This window comes from Asterias rubens, chromosome 16 (genome assembly GCF_902459465.1).
Source record: "Asterias rubens chromosome 16, eAstRub1.3, whole genome shotgun sequence".
Classification (NCBI taxonomy): domain Eukaryota; kingdom Metazoa; phylum Echinodermata; class Asteroidea; order Forcipulatida; family Asteriidae; genus Asterias; species Asterias rubens.
Genome location: NC_047077.1, coordinates 10705466 through 10719842, shown reverse-complemented (window position 1 = coordinate 10719842; position 14377 = coordinate 10705466). Strand labels below are relative to the sequence as shown.

The window sequence follows — 14377 nt, the reverse complement described above, 5'->3', positions numbered from 1 at the left end:
TATTGAATTCAAAAACCTTTTAATTGCTTGACTCTCATTTCTATGGATCCTATCGACCCAGTTTACTTGACGTCACAGGCCTGGACTGGGACTCCATCTATAAGAGGGCAAGGCAATTTTTCGTTTTGCACAGGGCACTTCCATTGGAAAATCTTTAAGTCAATGGTAAACAGTTGAAGGGGCACCCATGCCATGACTAGTGGCAACGGAGGCCGTGGCCTGCGTGTACTTCCAGGCCTGCGTCACTTAATGGATTGGGGGTACTGTTTGTAACACAAAAAAACAACGTCGAATGTCCACAGATTTACTTAAAACTTCAAAGTTTGAAGATAATTATGGTAGAAAGCTTACCTTAAAGTATTACTTGCTGAGGTGCTGTAGTTTTTGAGAAATGAGCAAAACAATGTCTTGAAAATTCGTATTTAAAATAACGATCGTCTGCCGAGACAATTTTTTTTATATTTTTTATTTTAGACTTGTTTTACTCATTTCTCAAAAACCTCGGCAGGTAATATTTTAAGAGAAGCTTTCTACCATCACTAGCTTCAAACGGTGAATGTTTGATGTAAATCTGTGGACATTGTGTCTTGTGTCCTGAAAAAAAAGGTACCCAGACCCTTCAAGTAGTCTGATCTTTGTGGGTTTCATTTACAAGAGAAGAAGCATGATTGGTTTAATTACAGCACACATTCCAATAATAATTCCAATATTTAGCAGTATTAATGAATTAACCAAAATAAACTCAAATTATATTAATCATGTAACTCACTTCAAGTTTCCACGTATGGCCCGGTTCATACTTCCTGCGAATGCAATGTCAATTTTTACATCACATGACTGATTTCAGATCCATACACAGGTCTCTGTCGGTGCCGGGAAAAACCGCCAAGCTCTCTGTTTCAGACCAACAAACGTTTTCAACGAAATGTGAAATTGGATATTCACCATTTTGAGCACTTCTTTTATTTGAGTCTATTCATATGATCTACCATGTAACTGATCCATCCCGCGATGGTTTCCAGGGAAATATTTGTCCACCACTAAAGACAGAACCCTGATACCAAGGTTTTGGTGATTACGTCTTCAATACTCGGGTGTGACTGATCGAGCGGTCATACTCTTAGACAATGACTTCATACTCTCGGCCATCTTCTCAAACTCCCCCCATCGTTGACTCTGTAGACTGTTCTCCACCTTCTTGCGACGGTCCATGTTAGAGATAGTGCTGTCTAGAGTATGAAGATGATCGTGTAGACGTGTTGTCTCCATCTCTCTCTCCGAGAGCTGTTTGAAAAAATATGTACATCATAAAGTGATTTGAGTTTTTATAGTTATACAGAGATGTGTTTTTCTCCGGTTTTAAAGGCACTGGACACCTTCGGTAAATGTCATAGACCAGTCTTCTCACTCGGTGTATCTCAACATATGCATAAAATAACAAACCTGGGAAAGTTTGAGCTCAATTGGTCGTTGAAGTTGCGAGAGAACAATGGAAGAAAAAACACCCTTGTCACAGAAGTTTTGTGCTTTCAGATGCTTTAATTCGAGACCTCAGCTGAGATCTCAAACTCAATTCAATTATATTCTCAAAACTATGTTTCTCACAATGTTTTATACTATCAACAGCGCTTCATTGCTCAATATCAAGTATAGAGTTTTAATGCTAGCAATACTTACTTTGAGTAATTACCCAATAGTGCATTTAAAGACACTCGACACTATTGGTCATTTTCAAAGACTAGTCTTCTCACTAGGTGTAGCTCAACTAATGCACAAAATAACAAACCTGTGAAAATTTGAGCTCAATTGGTCGTCAAAGTTTTGAGATAATAATGAAAGAAAAAAACACCCTTGTCACACAAAGTTGTCTTTCTCGAAAACTACTAGCCATTTCTCACTATGTTATAGACTATCAACCTCTCCCAATTACTCGTTACCAAGTAAGGTTTTATGCTAATAAATATTTTGAGTAGTTACCAATAGTGTCCACTGCCTTCAAGCAATGTACACTCGGGTGAAAAAATGTCTCAGGCAAATCACTTTACAGCAGCAGATGTCTAACCACTAGACCACCGGGCTAGCCAGTGTATTTGCTGTACCCGCTCCAAAACTGGCTTATGTTTGCGTCAAATTTTACTAGAAATCACTCATTTCGTCTGCTCATTGCTGTTGCCTATTTTGGAGCTTTTGATTTATGTGAATGAAGTTTACTGATCAAGAGTGGTCTTAACAGTAATAATACTTCAGTATTTAGCACTCTATAAATGTTGTATTTATTATTATTTATTTATTAATAATTGGAAAAAAGAAACCTTTGGTTTCTAAGAAAAACATTTTTGGATTTTGATTCATTTTTTCAAACTTATACGCATTTTTCACTTACAATTTTTTAATTACTACGAGTATGCAATTGCAATCAATGACCTTGTAGCACTGAGGCGACGGTTTAAACATTCAACAGAGTTGCTTAAAGGAACGTTACAGAACTGGTAAGAAATCACAGATTTACATAAAACTTACACGGTATAATGATGATGATAGTGGAAAACATCCCTTGAAATATTTCTGTCTGAAATTTCATATTTGATGAGAAATAAAAAATCTAATTTCGCGGTTGGAGTTTATCGCTCGTTTTATTCATTTTTGTTTTAGCATGGATGCAAGGCGAAACTTGAAATCGGTTTTACACTATTCTCTCGTGACCCAGATGGCCGATCGATCTCAAAATTCTACAGGTTTGTCAGTGTATGTACATGTATTACTGGATTACATAGAGTGCTTACACTAGCAAAAACCAAATCTGTCATGTTCCATTAAGACAGCATTTTTTGTTCTGAGAGGACAGTATTTTGATTAGGATAAAGTTTGGTAATGACCGTGCAAGTCTCTTGCGCATATTTTTTATGTGTAATGAAAAACATTATCATTGAGTGTTAGGTGACATTTTCTGACCTGTTTCTGGAGTTCCGATACATGATCCACCAATAGCATCTTGTCTCTACGAAGCTGGGTGTTCTCAACCTCTACCCCAGACAACCTTCCCTCAATCTCTGCTAACCTGCTGCGTAGAGTGTTCTGGCTGAGGGAGGAGGTTGCTTGACCTTGCTCTTGCTTCGCCAGCTGTGAAGCATTTTTTACAAAATGTGAAAATTAAGAACAGTTTATGGAAAGGGTTTGCGGTAACACCATGTAATGACTATCTCTAATGAGCTGGGGTGGTTCTGAAAAGAACCATTGGTTTCAACTCGACATTTCGATCAGTATGCTCTGATCGTCTTCATCGAGAACAGTTTAGTTTTTTAATCTTCAATCATAAATTGGTCACTTTCTGATTTGGGGATCAGGTTGGGTCTGTGGTTTCTTTCCCTGCCCTTCACCTTGGTAGACCCCAGTTTGGTGCCCACCTCAGACTGGGGCCTTGCATGTGGATTGGGTTGTTAATCCCTATTTGGTTGCTCTAATATTATTAATAATAATAATAATAATAAAAGTAAAAATAGATCTTATATAGCTCATTTCACAATAACGAATCAAAGCGCTTTACATGTACAATACTGCCCTGGTCATTCAGACAATATTATTTCTTTAAAGTTCCTTAGCTCCCTTGGGAGTGTACAACCCAGTTTGCAGAGGCCACCAAGGCTTGTCCACACACAATACAATTTGTTCTACCCTCACGGATATCCATTGAAGCATCTTGCTCAAGAGTCATGACCGGGATTTGAACCCACACTCCGATGACTTAACCACGGCCACCTGAATTTGAGTTTGATGCTCTAAACCAATCGACCATAACACCCCATTTTTTATTTTTTTTGGGGGTGGGGGGTGGGGGATTGTGGGGGTGGGAGCCATCATGAATTACCCATTTTGGCTCTTACTTGATCAAGTAGGTGCTGAACTCGATCCCTCTCATGCTGAAGCTCATTCCTAGCCTTTTGGAGGTCGAAGCTGAGCTGTTTCTCTTTGTCTCTCACAGTCACTAATTCAGTGATATTGGTAGCGTGTCTGGTGTCGCGGTTTTCTCTCAATGTTCTCTCCTGGAAATAGAAGATGTAATCCAAACCAACAGATTCTTGTCAATGACTGTCAACGACTGTCAAACTACAGTCATTGTACTGACCTGGCACATTTTGTAAATAATATACTAACTGTAATTAAAATCAAGTTAGCAGCTTGAGGTTACCAGCCATGCCAGCCAAAATACCATGCTGCCTGTACAATGAATGGTATCCTGCTTATCTTTGCTAAGCAGAAAATGTTAAGCATTTTTTTCTGGACCCTGAGCCTTGTTTTATATGCCAAACTTTATTTCATAATGCCAAATTCTTGTGCTTGCCATTCTTTGCTTATGTACAGGGCGTGCCAAATATCTGCACCAGCTGTAACCTAAGAATACCAAGCAACGTCGAGTAAACAGCCGCAGAAGCAAAAACACTTATCCGAGCCAATCATAGAGTTCCTACCAGAGTTTTGAGTGCACTGCATGTTGTGCATTCGAGCCAATAGCAGAAAAAAGATAAAGCGAGATGTTGTGATTGATCCAAACAGGGCCCAATTTCAATCTCACTGGCGAAGTCTGCGCTTACAATCAACATTCTGCAGGCATGCAACTCTTCCGCGTTTCCGCGGGATTCCTCGTTTTTTTATTTTTTGGTGGTTTTTTTTCGGATTTTGTTTTTTTACCCTAATATATGCCTGGCAACAACAGTGTACAACTACAATCATGTAAAATAAGCCTACTACATGCTAACAATGGACCTAAGAGCATAATGAACCTCAAAATTTCCTAGGGTACCATTGTGGGTATCATGTCCCGTGGCGCCTTTGAAAAATTGTTCCTCTTTGTTTTCAACGGGCAGTTGCATGCCTGATTCTGCACTAGCTGTGTACACAAAGCATGCCCAGATTATGAGTGATGTGGAGTCACATGTGCACAAGCTTAAACTCTCTGTCACCCTGAAATACGCTTGACGTAAACGCAAAATTCCCTGCTTCTGTGCGCCGATTCTTTGCTTGCGATAGAAGCAGAGACATGAAAGTGGGCCAGGTTCTGATATTGACTGTAAAAATGTACAAAATAATTATTGGCATGACGTTTCAGAGTCTTTCTTGAAGGGTAACATGATTGTAAAACTGATGGGTTAATAAACTCACCCTGTCAAGTTGTTGATTAAGCTCAACGACCTGGGATCCTAGCAAAGCGTTTTCCTTCACCAGATTCCCAACATCATCAGTCATCTAATAAATACAATCAAGTAAAATATGTATTGAGGTGCCATCAAGCTAAATGAGACGTCGGTTGGAAATATCAGTAATAATAATAATAACCCGTTTTTATATAGCGCTTTTCACACCTGGAGGGCGTCCCAAAGCGCTTCACATTATTACCCCTGGTCACTGGGCCTTAATTCACTCCTTAAACCATCTCAGCTCCCTGGTGGGGAGTATGCAGCCTGTGCAACATTAATATGCGCTACTCGGCTAAATCAATCACAAGAACCATCTCTGCCCTCACAGGTACCCGTTTACCCCTGGGTGGAGAGAAGCAATTACAGTTAAGTGTCTTGCTCAAGGACACAAGTGTCACAACCGGGATTCGAACCCACACTCTGCTGAACAGAATGATCAGAGCTTGAGTTCGGTGCTCTTATCCGCTCGGAGAAACAAGCAAAAACATAGGGATGTGATAGGACGTTGAGGAAAAAAACCCTGAACTCTGAGCGCAAAAAGCGTGAAGACATTGCATACGAGCTCAAAAACTTGAAGCGTGAGCATGAAGCCCAAAATTAATATTTAACTGGTTTTATAATAAAGCCCTATTCTGCAATCTGGGGCGTTATTATATGGTTATATTTCCATTTCTTTAAGAATTTGATCTTAAAAAACTGGGGGGGGGGGGTAACAAAAAACAGAATGTCCTTTCCTTGGGGGGGGGGGGGGGAGGGACAACAAAAATTGAATTCCACTTAACAACGGGGAAATCACATCCATGAAAACAGGCCAACAGTGGTGACATTTCCGGAAAAGTAACATCAAAATTGAGGGGTTAAAATTAGCAGATTTTTTTCAAATTTGAACCCCTTTGTTTTCAGTTTTATTTTCTCGCATTACTTTGGGTTTCTATACTTTCACATGGGGTTTTAACAGTATTGTAGCATATGCTCTTTTCAAATGTATCATGAAAACTTAAATGACCTGGGTGGATTTCACAAAGAGTCTCATCTCTAGTTACGCCAGGTTACCTATCCATACTTTGGACTACATATAGCCTTAAAGGCAGTGGACACTGTTGGTAATTACTCAAAATAATTATTAATCATAAAACCTTTCTTGATTAAGAGTAATGGGGAGAGGTTGATAGTATAAAACATTGTGAGAAACAGCTCCCTCTGAAGTGACGTAGTTTTCGAGAAGGAAGTCATTTTCCACGAATTTGATTTCAAGACCTCAGATTTAGAACTTGAGGTCTCGAAATCAAGCATCTGAACGCACACAATTTGGTGTGACGAGGGTGTTTTGTTATTGTATTGTATTTGTTATTGTATGCTTATGTTGAAATACACCAAGTGCAGACCTACCAAGTCTCGTAACGCATTAGGCATGAGACTCACGCATTAGGGGTCTGTCTCACGCTCTCACGCGCCGCAACCGTTTTCTCACGCATTGGGGCCAGACCGGAGAAAAAAATAATAAATAACGACAATGCATTGCCATATTGCACACGTGTGTACAAAAAACAAAGTTTTCACAATCTATAGATTGCATGCAGTTTATCAGAATCACCATCTTGAGCTGCCGTACAAACAGAGCGCAAATTTGCAGATTGCGCACGCTTTTGCTCTCCCAGCAGATTCAGCGGACAATTTGGCAGAGCGCAAAACGCACATAGCGCACAAGGTTGTCCCGTTTCGTTTAGCAAATTCGTTCATAGACTCTTCAACAACAGGCAGAAATAATCTGACACGTTCGACCCTCCACATTAAGCAGCAACATCTCCTGTGTACCTCATGTGAGTTTGAAGTATACTGAAGAGGTTTTTGATGCGTTTTGAAACACTTTTTTTTCGGGCGGCGATTCTGTTCTCCGAGAGAGAAAAACAGTCCTTCCAAAATGTTTTTTTTTTAGGGGGGGGGGTAGGCTTCGAAAAATCTCACGCATAGCTGGCCTCTGAACTTGGCATCTCTGCAAGTGAGAAGACTGGTCTTTGACAATTACCAATAGTGTCCAGAGTCTTTAAGTTTTTTTTAAAAATAACTCCTTGGAACTAGTCCCAAGTTAGGACTATCTTTGTGAAATCGACCCCAGGGTTAACAAACAACTCATTTTGCTTGAGCACACCACATGTTTAGTTTGCGGTAACAACCATATGAATTAATCTTCTTTGTTGAGTTGCTTCTTCATGTTTTGTTGTTATTAATCTACTACTGCCGAGTAGATTTCGTAATTCTTGGGACTTGCACTTCTAAAGCTGATTTCTGATTTTTTGTTTTGCTCAAGGAAAAAAAAAAGCAACATTTTTTTTCAATGTCCTGAAAAAAAGCATACACCCTATGTCCCTGTAGGTCAGCCCGTAAGGCCGATTAACGCGCGAACATTTAAGAAAAAAAAGTTTATAGGCCACATCGATGACTATAAACTGTGTTTTTTCGGGTTGTGCGTCAAGATTTCCATCGCGCAACCGACTATTTACCGGCCCTTATACTCAATAGAACTGTCCTACAATTGTTTCCCCTGTTTCGCCAAGGGCAAATGATACATTCCTGTTAATACTCACTTTGTTCTTCAAGTAGCGATCTTGCTGAGCATTCAGCTCCGTTTCCTTCATCCTGTGCTGCATCACACGAATCTCATTCTGGAATAAACAGTTTACAAGAAAAAATGTTCAACAACCGCAGCATTTCTTGTCATTGTATATGGACGATGTGACCTATGTTTACATTCAAACTGCCCTCTGTTGACAAAACACTGTACATGTAGCCTATACGTCATGTTTCGCCGGGCAAAAAGATGCCTAGTCATGGTTAGATTGCATACACTTTCTAGCTGGCTGCCAAATACTAAGGTTTTGCCCAGCCGTATGCGCGCGAATCATGTTATGGTTTTTCGAGTGACGTCAGAGGTCACATCGTCTATACAAATGTCTCAACTCTTTTGTAGTTTTACTTTAGCAGTGCAATAAGTCGCAAGTATTGTTATTATTATTATTAGAGAGGTTAAGCAATAGCTCCACGTTACGCGAGCAATTTTGCCAAAAAAAGAACTCAGCTTTGGCTCCATGTAGACGTGGCTACATTGTCTGGAAAACTGTAATGCGACTGACCGTAATGCGACTGACCGTGGAATTGCCCTAATACAAAAAATGTTAGACAGTTAGAGAGAGGGGGCTTCACAACTTCACGTACATGTACATAGACCTTTTCGCAAATACCGGGGCGCGCGCGTAAAGCTTGGAATTAGGTGCATTGTGGTCTAGCTGGTATCCAAATTTGATCCATATATATCCCACAATGCACCTCATTCAACAGTCTGCGCTTGCGCATTGGTATTTGCGATAAGGTCTATGTATACTTCACACGTATACTGCAAGTACATTGTACAATGCGCTTCACAATACAAATACACAAATTTGAGAAGATAGGCCTAATACAAAAACATTTCTAGAGAGAAAGAGAGAGCGAAATTACCCTAAATTCTTCGACAGCTTTGTCTTGGATGGAAGCAGTACTGGAGTAATAACGATCCTCAAGTTCCTGCAGCCGAGTCTGTACTTGTAGACACTCTGTCCTTTTATCTTCCAACGCTAGTTGGGTGTGCCTCAACTCATCAGTCTTCTGGTCAGTCTACAAACGGAACAAAACCAATAACTTTTATGCACCTTGTAACCTATAAAGGAACGTTACAGAATTGGTAAGAAACAAAAATCGTGATGATCAAAGATTTACATAAAACTTACACGGTATAATGATAATGATAGTAGAAAACATCCCTGGAAATATTTCTGTCTGAAATGTCAAATTTCATGAGAAATAAATAATCTAATTTCGCGTTTGGAGTTTATCGCTCAGTGAGCATTTTATTCATTTTTGTTTAGGCATCAATGCAATGCAAAATTTGTAATCGGTTTTTCACTATTCTCTCCTGATCTAGATTGCCGATCGATCTCAAACTTCAACAGGTTTTTCAATTAATGTATAGGGTGGATTACATGAAGTGCTTACACTGCCAGCAACTGTTTTAATCGCAAAAAACAATTCTGTTTTAAGGGAATCAATGTGTGGTGAAGAGGTTTTCAACTGGTGGTTTAAACCCGCGCCGAGGCCTGGACTTGATAATTTTACCGAGACGAAGATAAGGACACTCACATCGGGATCGGGCTCACAGTGCAAAATTTTGCACTAGGCTATAACCAGGAGGGTCTGTCGAAGAGAGCATACTATGACCGGCAGAAATTGGACGTTTATACATTGGTCAGTGCATGGAGGAAGAATAAATTAGCCATGTGGTTTATTGCAAAGATAAAGTTCAGGGCATTTTCACGGTGTGCTTCTGTGTGTTTCTTGTGATTTATTGCCAAGTTTAGTACACAGCATTTTCATGGTGTTTTCATTAGTGCAGAAATCTTAGAAATATTTCAGGGTGTTCTCATTGAGTTGGGTTGCCCTGAAATTGCAGTGAGTTTAATTATATCACGGCAAAACGGATTTTCAGGGTAAAGTTGCTCACAGTGACAGTGTGTGACATGGTCAATGAGGGTGGCCAGAGGTCATTAAAAAAAAATAAATAAATACATTTTGTCAAGTCCCAGACAGCCAGTCCGGACACTGGCATGACTGGTGTTTATATAGGTGGGCATTGTAATTGGGATGGGCTGTGTGGTGAAAGTTAGAGGCAAAATATATGCTTACATTATTTTCCATTTTTGGAACCCCCCCTTGAAGGAGCAGTCCCCTGTGTGTTTACCTTAGCATTCAGGATCCTTATTTGCTGCTCGGCACTCGTCAGTGACGTACTCCCCCGATCAAGCTCCTTACGCGCATTGAAGATCTGATCTTCCTTCTGTACAATCTCTCGTTGTGTCATCTCGTTCTGCTTCTTGAGTTGAACAATCTCCTCAACAAGAAGTTTCTTCTCTCTTGCGTGCGTATCTGCCAAAGAAATAATGGTTTGTTTAAAGTGAGATCTCTTCAAGGGAAGTTTATAAAATAAAAAACCTTTGACTAGAAGCCTACAGCAGCATGCAATAGTATAAAGCATTTTGCGAAACATTTCATTTCGAAGTTTAGTAATGTGGCTATGTAAAAAGATAACATATTTTTGGCATTAAAAAGTTAAACCTATAGACGATGTGACCTCTGACGTCACATGAAAACCATAACACGATTCGTGCTCATGTTTTGGCAGCCAGCTAGAAAGTGTGTGCAATCTTACCATGACTACGCATATTTTAGCCCAGCGAAACATGACGTATAGTGTCAACAGAGGGCGGTTTGAATGTAAGCATAGGTTACATCATCTATAAGAAGCGTTATGGGGTAAGGCTTTTTAGATTGTGCATTCCTTAGGGATCAGTCTTCCTGCATGGACATAATATTCGCTCTGGATTTCCAGCAATATCGCAAAAACACAACCGACTTTTGAAACAGTTTCAGATGTTAGTTCTATTGTGTGCATCTACTTTTATATAGGATTAAAATAATTGAACTGTTCCAAATCCCAGGGTATACACACACTTACTTAAAGTGTAAATGGGTTCTTTTATGTGCATAAAAAAAATTGTACAAAACAAAAACTATGGATTTAAATCCCATCCAAAGAACAAAACAATAATGATTTGTGCCTTGTTGAAGGACATACAAGTGTCCAGACTGGGACTCACACTCACACTCTGCTAATCAGAAACACCAGAGCTTAAGTCTAGTTCACGAAACTGCCCGGCCTTGACACAAATCATTATAAATATTACCACAAGTGTACAATAATTTCACACGCATTCTTTTTAAAAATCACTAATAATATGAATAAGGTATAATGAATACTCCTGTACCGTGAAGTAGCTGGAGTTTGCCATCTAGCCTGGTCTTTTCCGAATTCACCATGTGTAGATTGGACTCTTTTCTCTTCACCTCTAGGTGCAGGCTATCAACATCACTTTGCAAATCCTGTTACAGTTTGAATGTCAAAAACACTAAATCAGAAATTTAACCTTAACAAAAATAGTTAGTAGCCAGAGCAGAGTCTTCAAGATTCCCTTCAAGGAAGACTCTGCTAGGGTCAAAAGGTCAGGCCACTACCGTAATATCCTGCGGATAAGACGCTCGCAAGCAAGACGCAGTACCCAAAAATCACAGAGACAATTTTTATGCTTGACGAAAAAGGCGCACCAGCATAACTATTTTAGATACGGTTATTGTAAAAAATTGTATAAGTATTAGTTATTACGTCCCCTGTTAGTAAAGTATCAACTTTTTGTAGCACAAAACACAATGCCCACAGATTTACAATAAATTAACACAGTTTGAAGGGTATAATATTAGAAGGCTTCCCTTAAAATATTTCCTGCTCAGGTGCTGTAGGTTTTGAAAAACACGTTTCACATGCAAAAATAATTTTTGTCTCACTGAGACGAAAATTATTTTGGTGACTTGTTTTACTAATTTCTCAAAAACTACAGAGCCTCAGTAAGAAATATTTTAAGGAAAGCTTTTGTCTACCAGTATCTTCAAACCGTGTAAGTTTAATGTAAATCTGTGGACATTGTGTTTTGTGTCCTGCAAAAAGTACCAAGACGCCTTAGAAGATGTTTTGAATAGTTCTCATACCTGAAGTGTGTGAAGCATTCGACCAGCCTCTTCTGTCATTTTAGGCTGCAGATCAGTGGCTTTTCTTGCTTGGTCTCGAGTAAACATTATCAGTCAAGAAATAAAAATGAAAGAATTTTGTTTTATTTATTTATTACACATCGTCATCCAACGACACAGTTACCTGTTAAAGAGACACGTTGCCTTGGAAAGGGTGAGTTGGTCTATAAAAAAAGTGTTTGTAACCGTTTGTTATGAAATGCATGGTTAGAAAGATGTTTTAAAAGTAGAATACAATGATCCACACATGCCTTGTCATGGCACGGTTTTCCTTTTACCTCGTCGACTAACATGGTCTGCCATTTTGTGGAGTCAAAAATTTGACGTGCCATGTTGGATCACAACGTATCAGGAAAACCATACAATTTCGAGGCATATTTGTGTGAATCATTGTATTCTATGACTTTTAAAACACCTTTCTAACCATGTATGCATTTCATAACAAACGGTCACAAACTCTTTTTATAGACCAACTCGCCTTATCCAAGACAACGTGTCCATTAAAATGGCCTCACATGTTGGAGCCTTTCTCCAAGGGTAAGAATAAAGACTTTGCTAAGATTGAAATATGAGGCCATTGCTATTTCAACTTTTATGAAACTGGTTGCTTTGGTTGGTAAGCATTTTTTCTTGTTTTTTTTAAAGGATATAGAAAGTTAGCCTCCAATTCCAGGAAGTAGATCTGCTGTTGTAAGTTCTTAATGTATTCAGCTTCGATGTTGTTGTAGTCTTGACTTGTGTTCAAGGTGCTTTGGCCAGTTTTGCTACAAATAAATTTTAAAAAATCATCGAGAGTTAGAATTACAAAAATCTAAATTATGGACAGTAACAAGAAAAGTTTATGTTATTTTGGGGTTTTTTTGGCAGAGAAACCATTTAAAAAATGAAAGAGAACATGCAGCCTGTTAATTGTAAATTGCTGGCAGTTTTTGACCACCATTTATGATGGTCATCCGAGAGTAAAACAACATTTGATGTGGATTTTTAGCAACCAAACTTGCAGTTAAATAAAACACTAAAACTCTTTGCTATGAAGGTTATAAGAACTTTTGTTTGATTGGATGGAAGCGATTGAATCATCATTGATTTGGCTAATAAAAAGTCAGTTCATATGTAAAAATAGTAAACTGGAATTGAAATTGTCTTTGTTTAAAAACAACTGGAAACCCTTTTCAATCATCTAGGCCGTAAAGTGTAACGCATTTTACTCCCTATTTAACCACTCATAGGATATATTGTAGTTATAATGCTCTGGCGAGGGTCTAACTTCTAAGACCCAAGCAATACAAGCAACGCCATTCAAATTGGCGGCAGGGTTTGATTTTGACGAAAAGTGAACACCATTTTGCCCATAATTTGAATGGCGTTGCTTGTAACACTCGGGTCTTTGACCCTTGCTGGAGCAGTACAACTATTTTAACTTCAGGTGTATATATTGATATATTTGTTATATCCTTACGAAGCATTGAATGACGGAGCTAAGTTGGCAGAGCTTCGTTTGTTGAGACTTCCAAGACTCCCACTCCGCCTCAAGGTGGCAGAAAAACCTGGACCTGACATAGACAAGGAAGCAGAAATTGTTTAAGGAATTCGAATCATCATATATCACAGTTTGTTATATATTATTTTCAATTTTAACTATTGGGAAAAGGCAGTTTGGTTTTAGTTCTACCACAGTAAACTGGCAATCAGATAATTTAGTTAAGCATATATCATCAGACATTGAATGACAGCCAAGCAAAGGGAGATGAGAAATTTTGAAATGTGGTCCTAATCAATTGGCCATACATTCTTCATACACAGCTCAGTCAGTCAAACCATATCATGTAAAATTGTTTATTGTTAATTTGAATAAATTTCCTCAAAAAAAGGGGGAACTGAAAAAACCAATATAGTATTGAAATTCAATTGAATTGAATAAGTTGGGCAAAAAAAAAATCACAGAAGTCTGGAGAGAATTTAAAGTCTAAGACCCAGACCCAGCCCATGTCAACTAAGTAAACAATCCACCCACACAGTAAACACAGTGCTTTATGATGGGGCATTTCGGTGTTCGCCAGCCTAAAAAAAAAAAAATTGACACCGACAGTTTTGAAAAGTTCCAGACTTTGCACTCTGATTTCAACTAAATTACACATATTTAAATAGAAATAAATAACAATAAATAGGCTATGTTACCTCTTGCAGACTTTGTTGGATTCCTGAATCTCGCCATGCTTGAAATTGACGACATTTTGACAGGTTTTAGAGGAGTTTCCTTTAACGATAGAGCAGTCGACACACGACGCTATCTTCGCGTTGGCAACAACAATAAAACCACTCAGCTTCCTGACATTTTGTTCAATCAAGATTGAAGCAGGATTGATTATTTTAAATATTACTCAAGTCAAGGTAAATAACATGAAAGGGAATAATATATTTGAATTATCATATTCTTAAAAAAAACATAAGTTTGATACTTAAGTTTTTTTACTTTGTTTTAATGAATAAGTATTTTAAATTTTTAATTGAAAGCC

At 38.6% G+C, this 14377-nt stretch overlaps 1 protein-coding gene across 1 annotated transcript; it reads right to left on the bottom strand.

The window, feature by feature from the left end:
* Positions 1 to 564: 564 nt before the first annotated feature.
* Positions 565 to 14151, bottom strand: LOC117300853 (ELKS/Rab6-interacting/CAST family member 1-like). Its single transcript, XM_033784702.1, has 12 exons — positions 14040 to 14151; positions 13321 to 13414; positions 12512 to 12625; positions 11823 to 11901; positions 11048 to 11162; positions 9964 to 10148; positions 8688 to 8843; positions 7778 to 7855; positions 5158 to 5241; positions 3882 to 4040; positions 2953 to 3120; positions 565 to 1284 (listed from the first exon to the last, which is right to left on the bottom strand). Exons 1-12 carry the CDS (start codon positions 14092 to 14094, stop codon positions 1084 to 1086), a joined length of 1488 nt encoding a protein of 495 aa, XP_033640593.1. The 5' UTR covers positions 14095 to 14151; the 3' UTR covers positions 565 to 1083.
* Between the last annotated feature and the right edge of the window lie 226 nt (positions 14152 to 14377).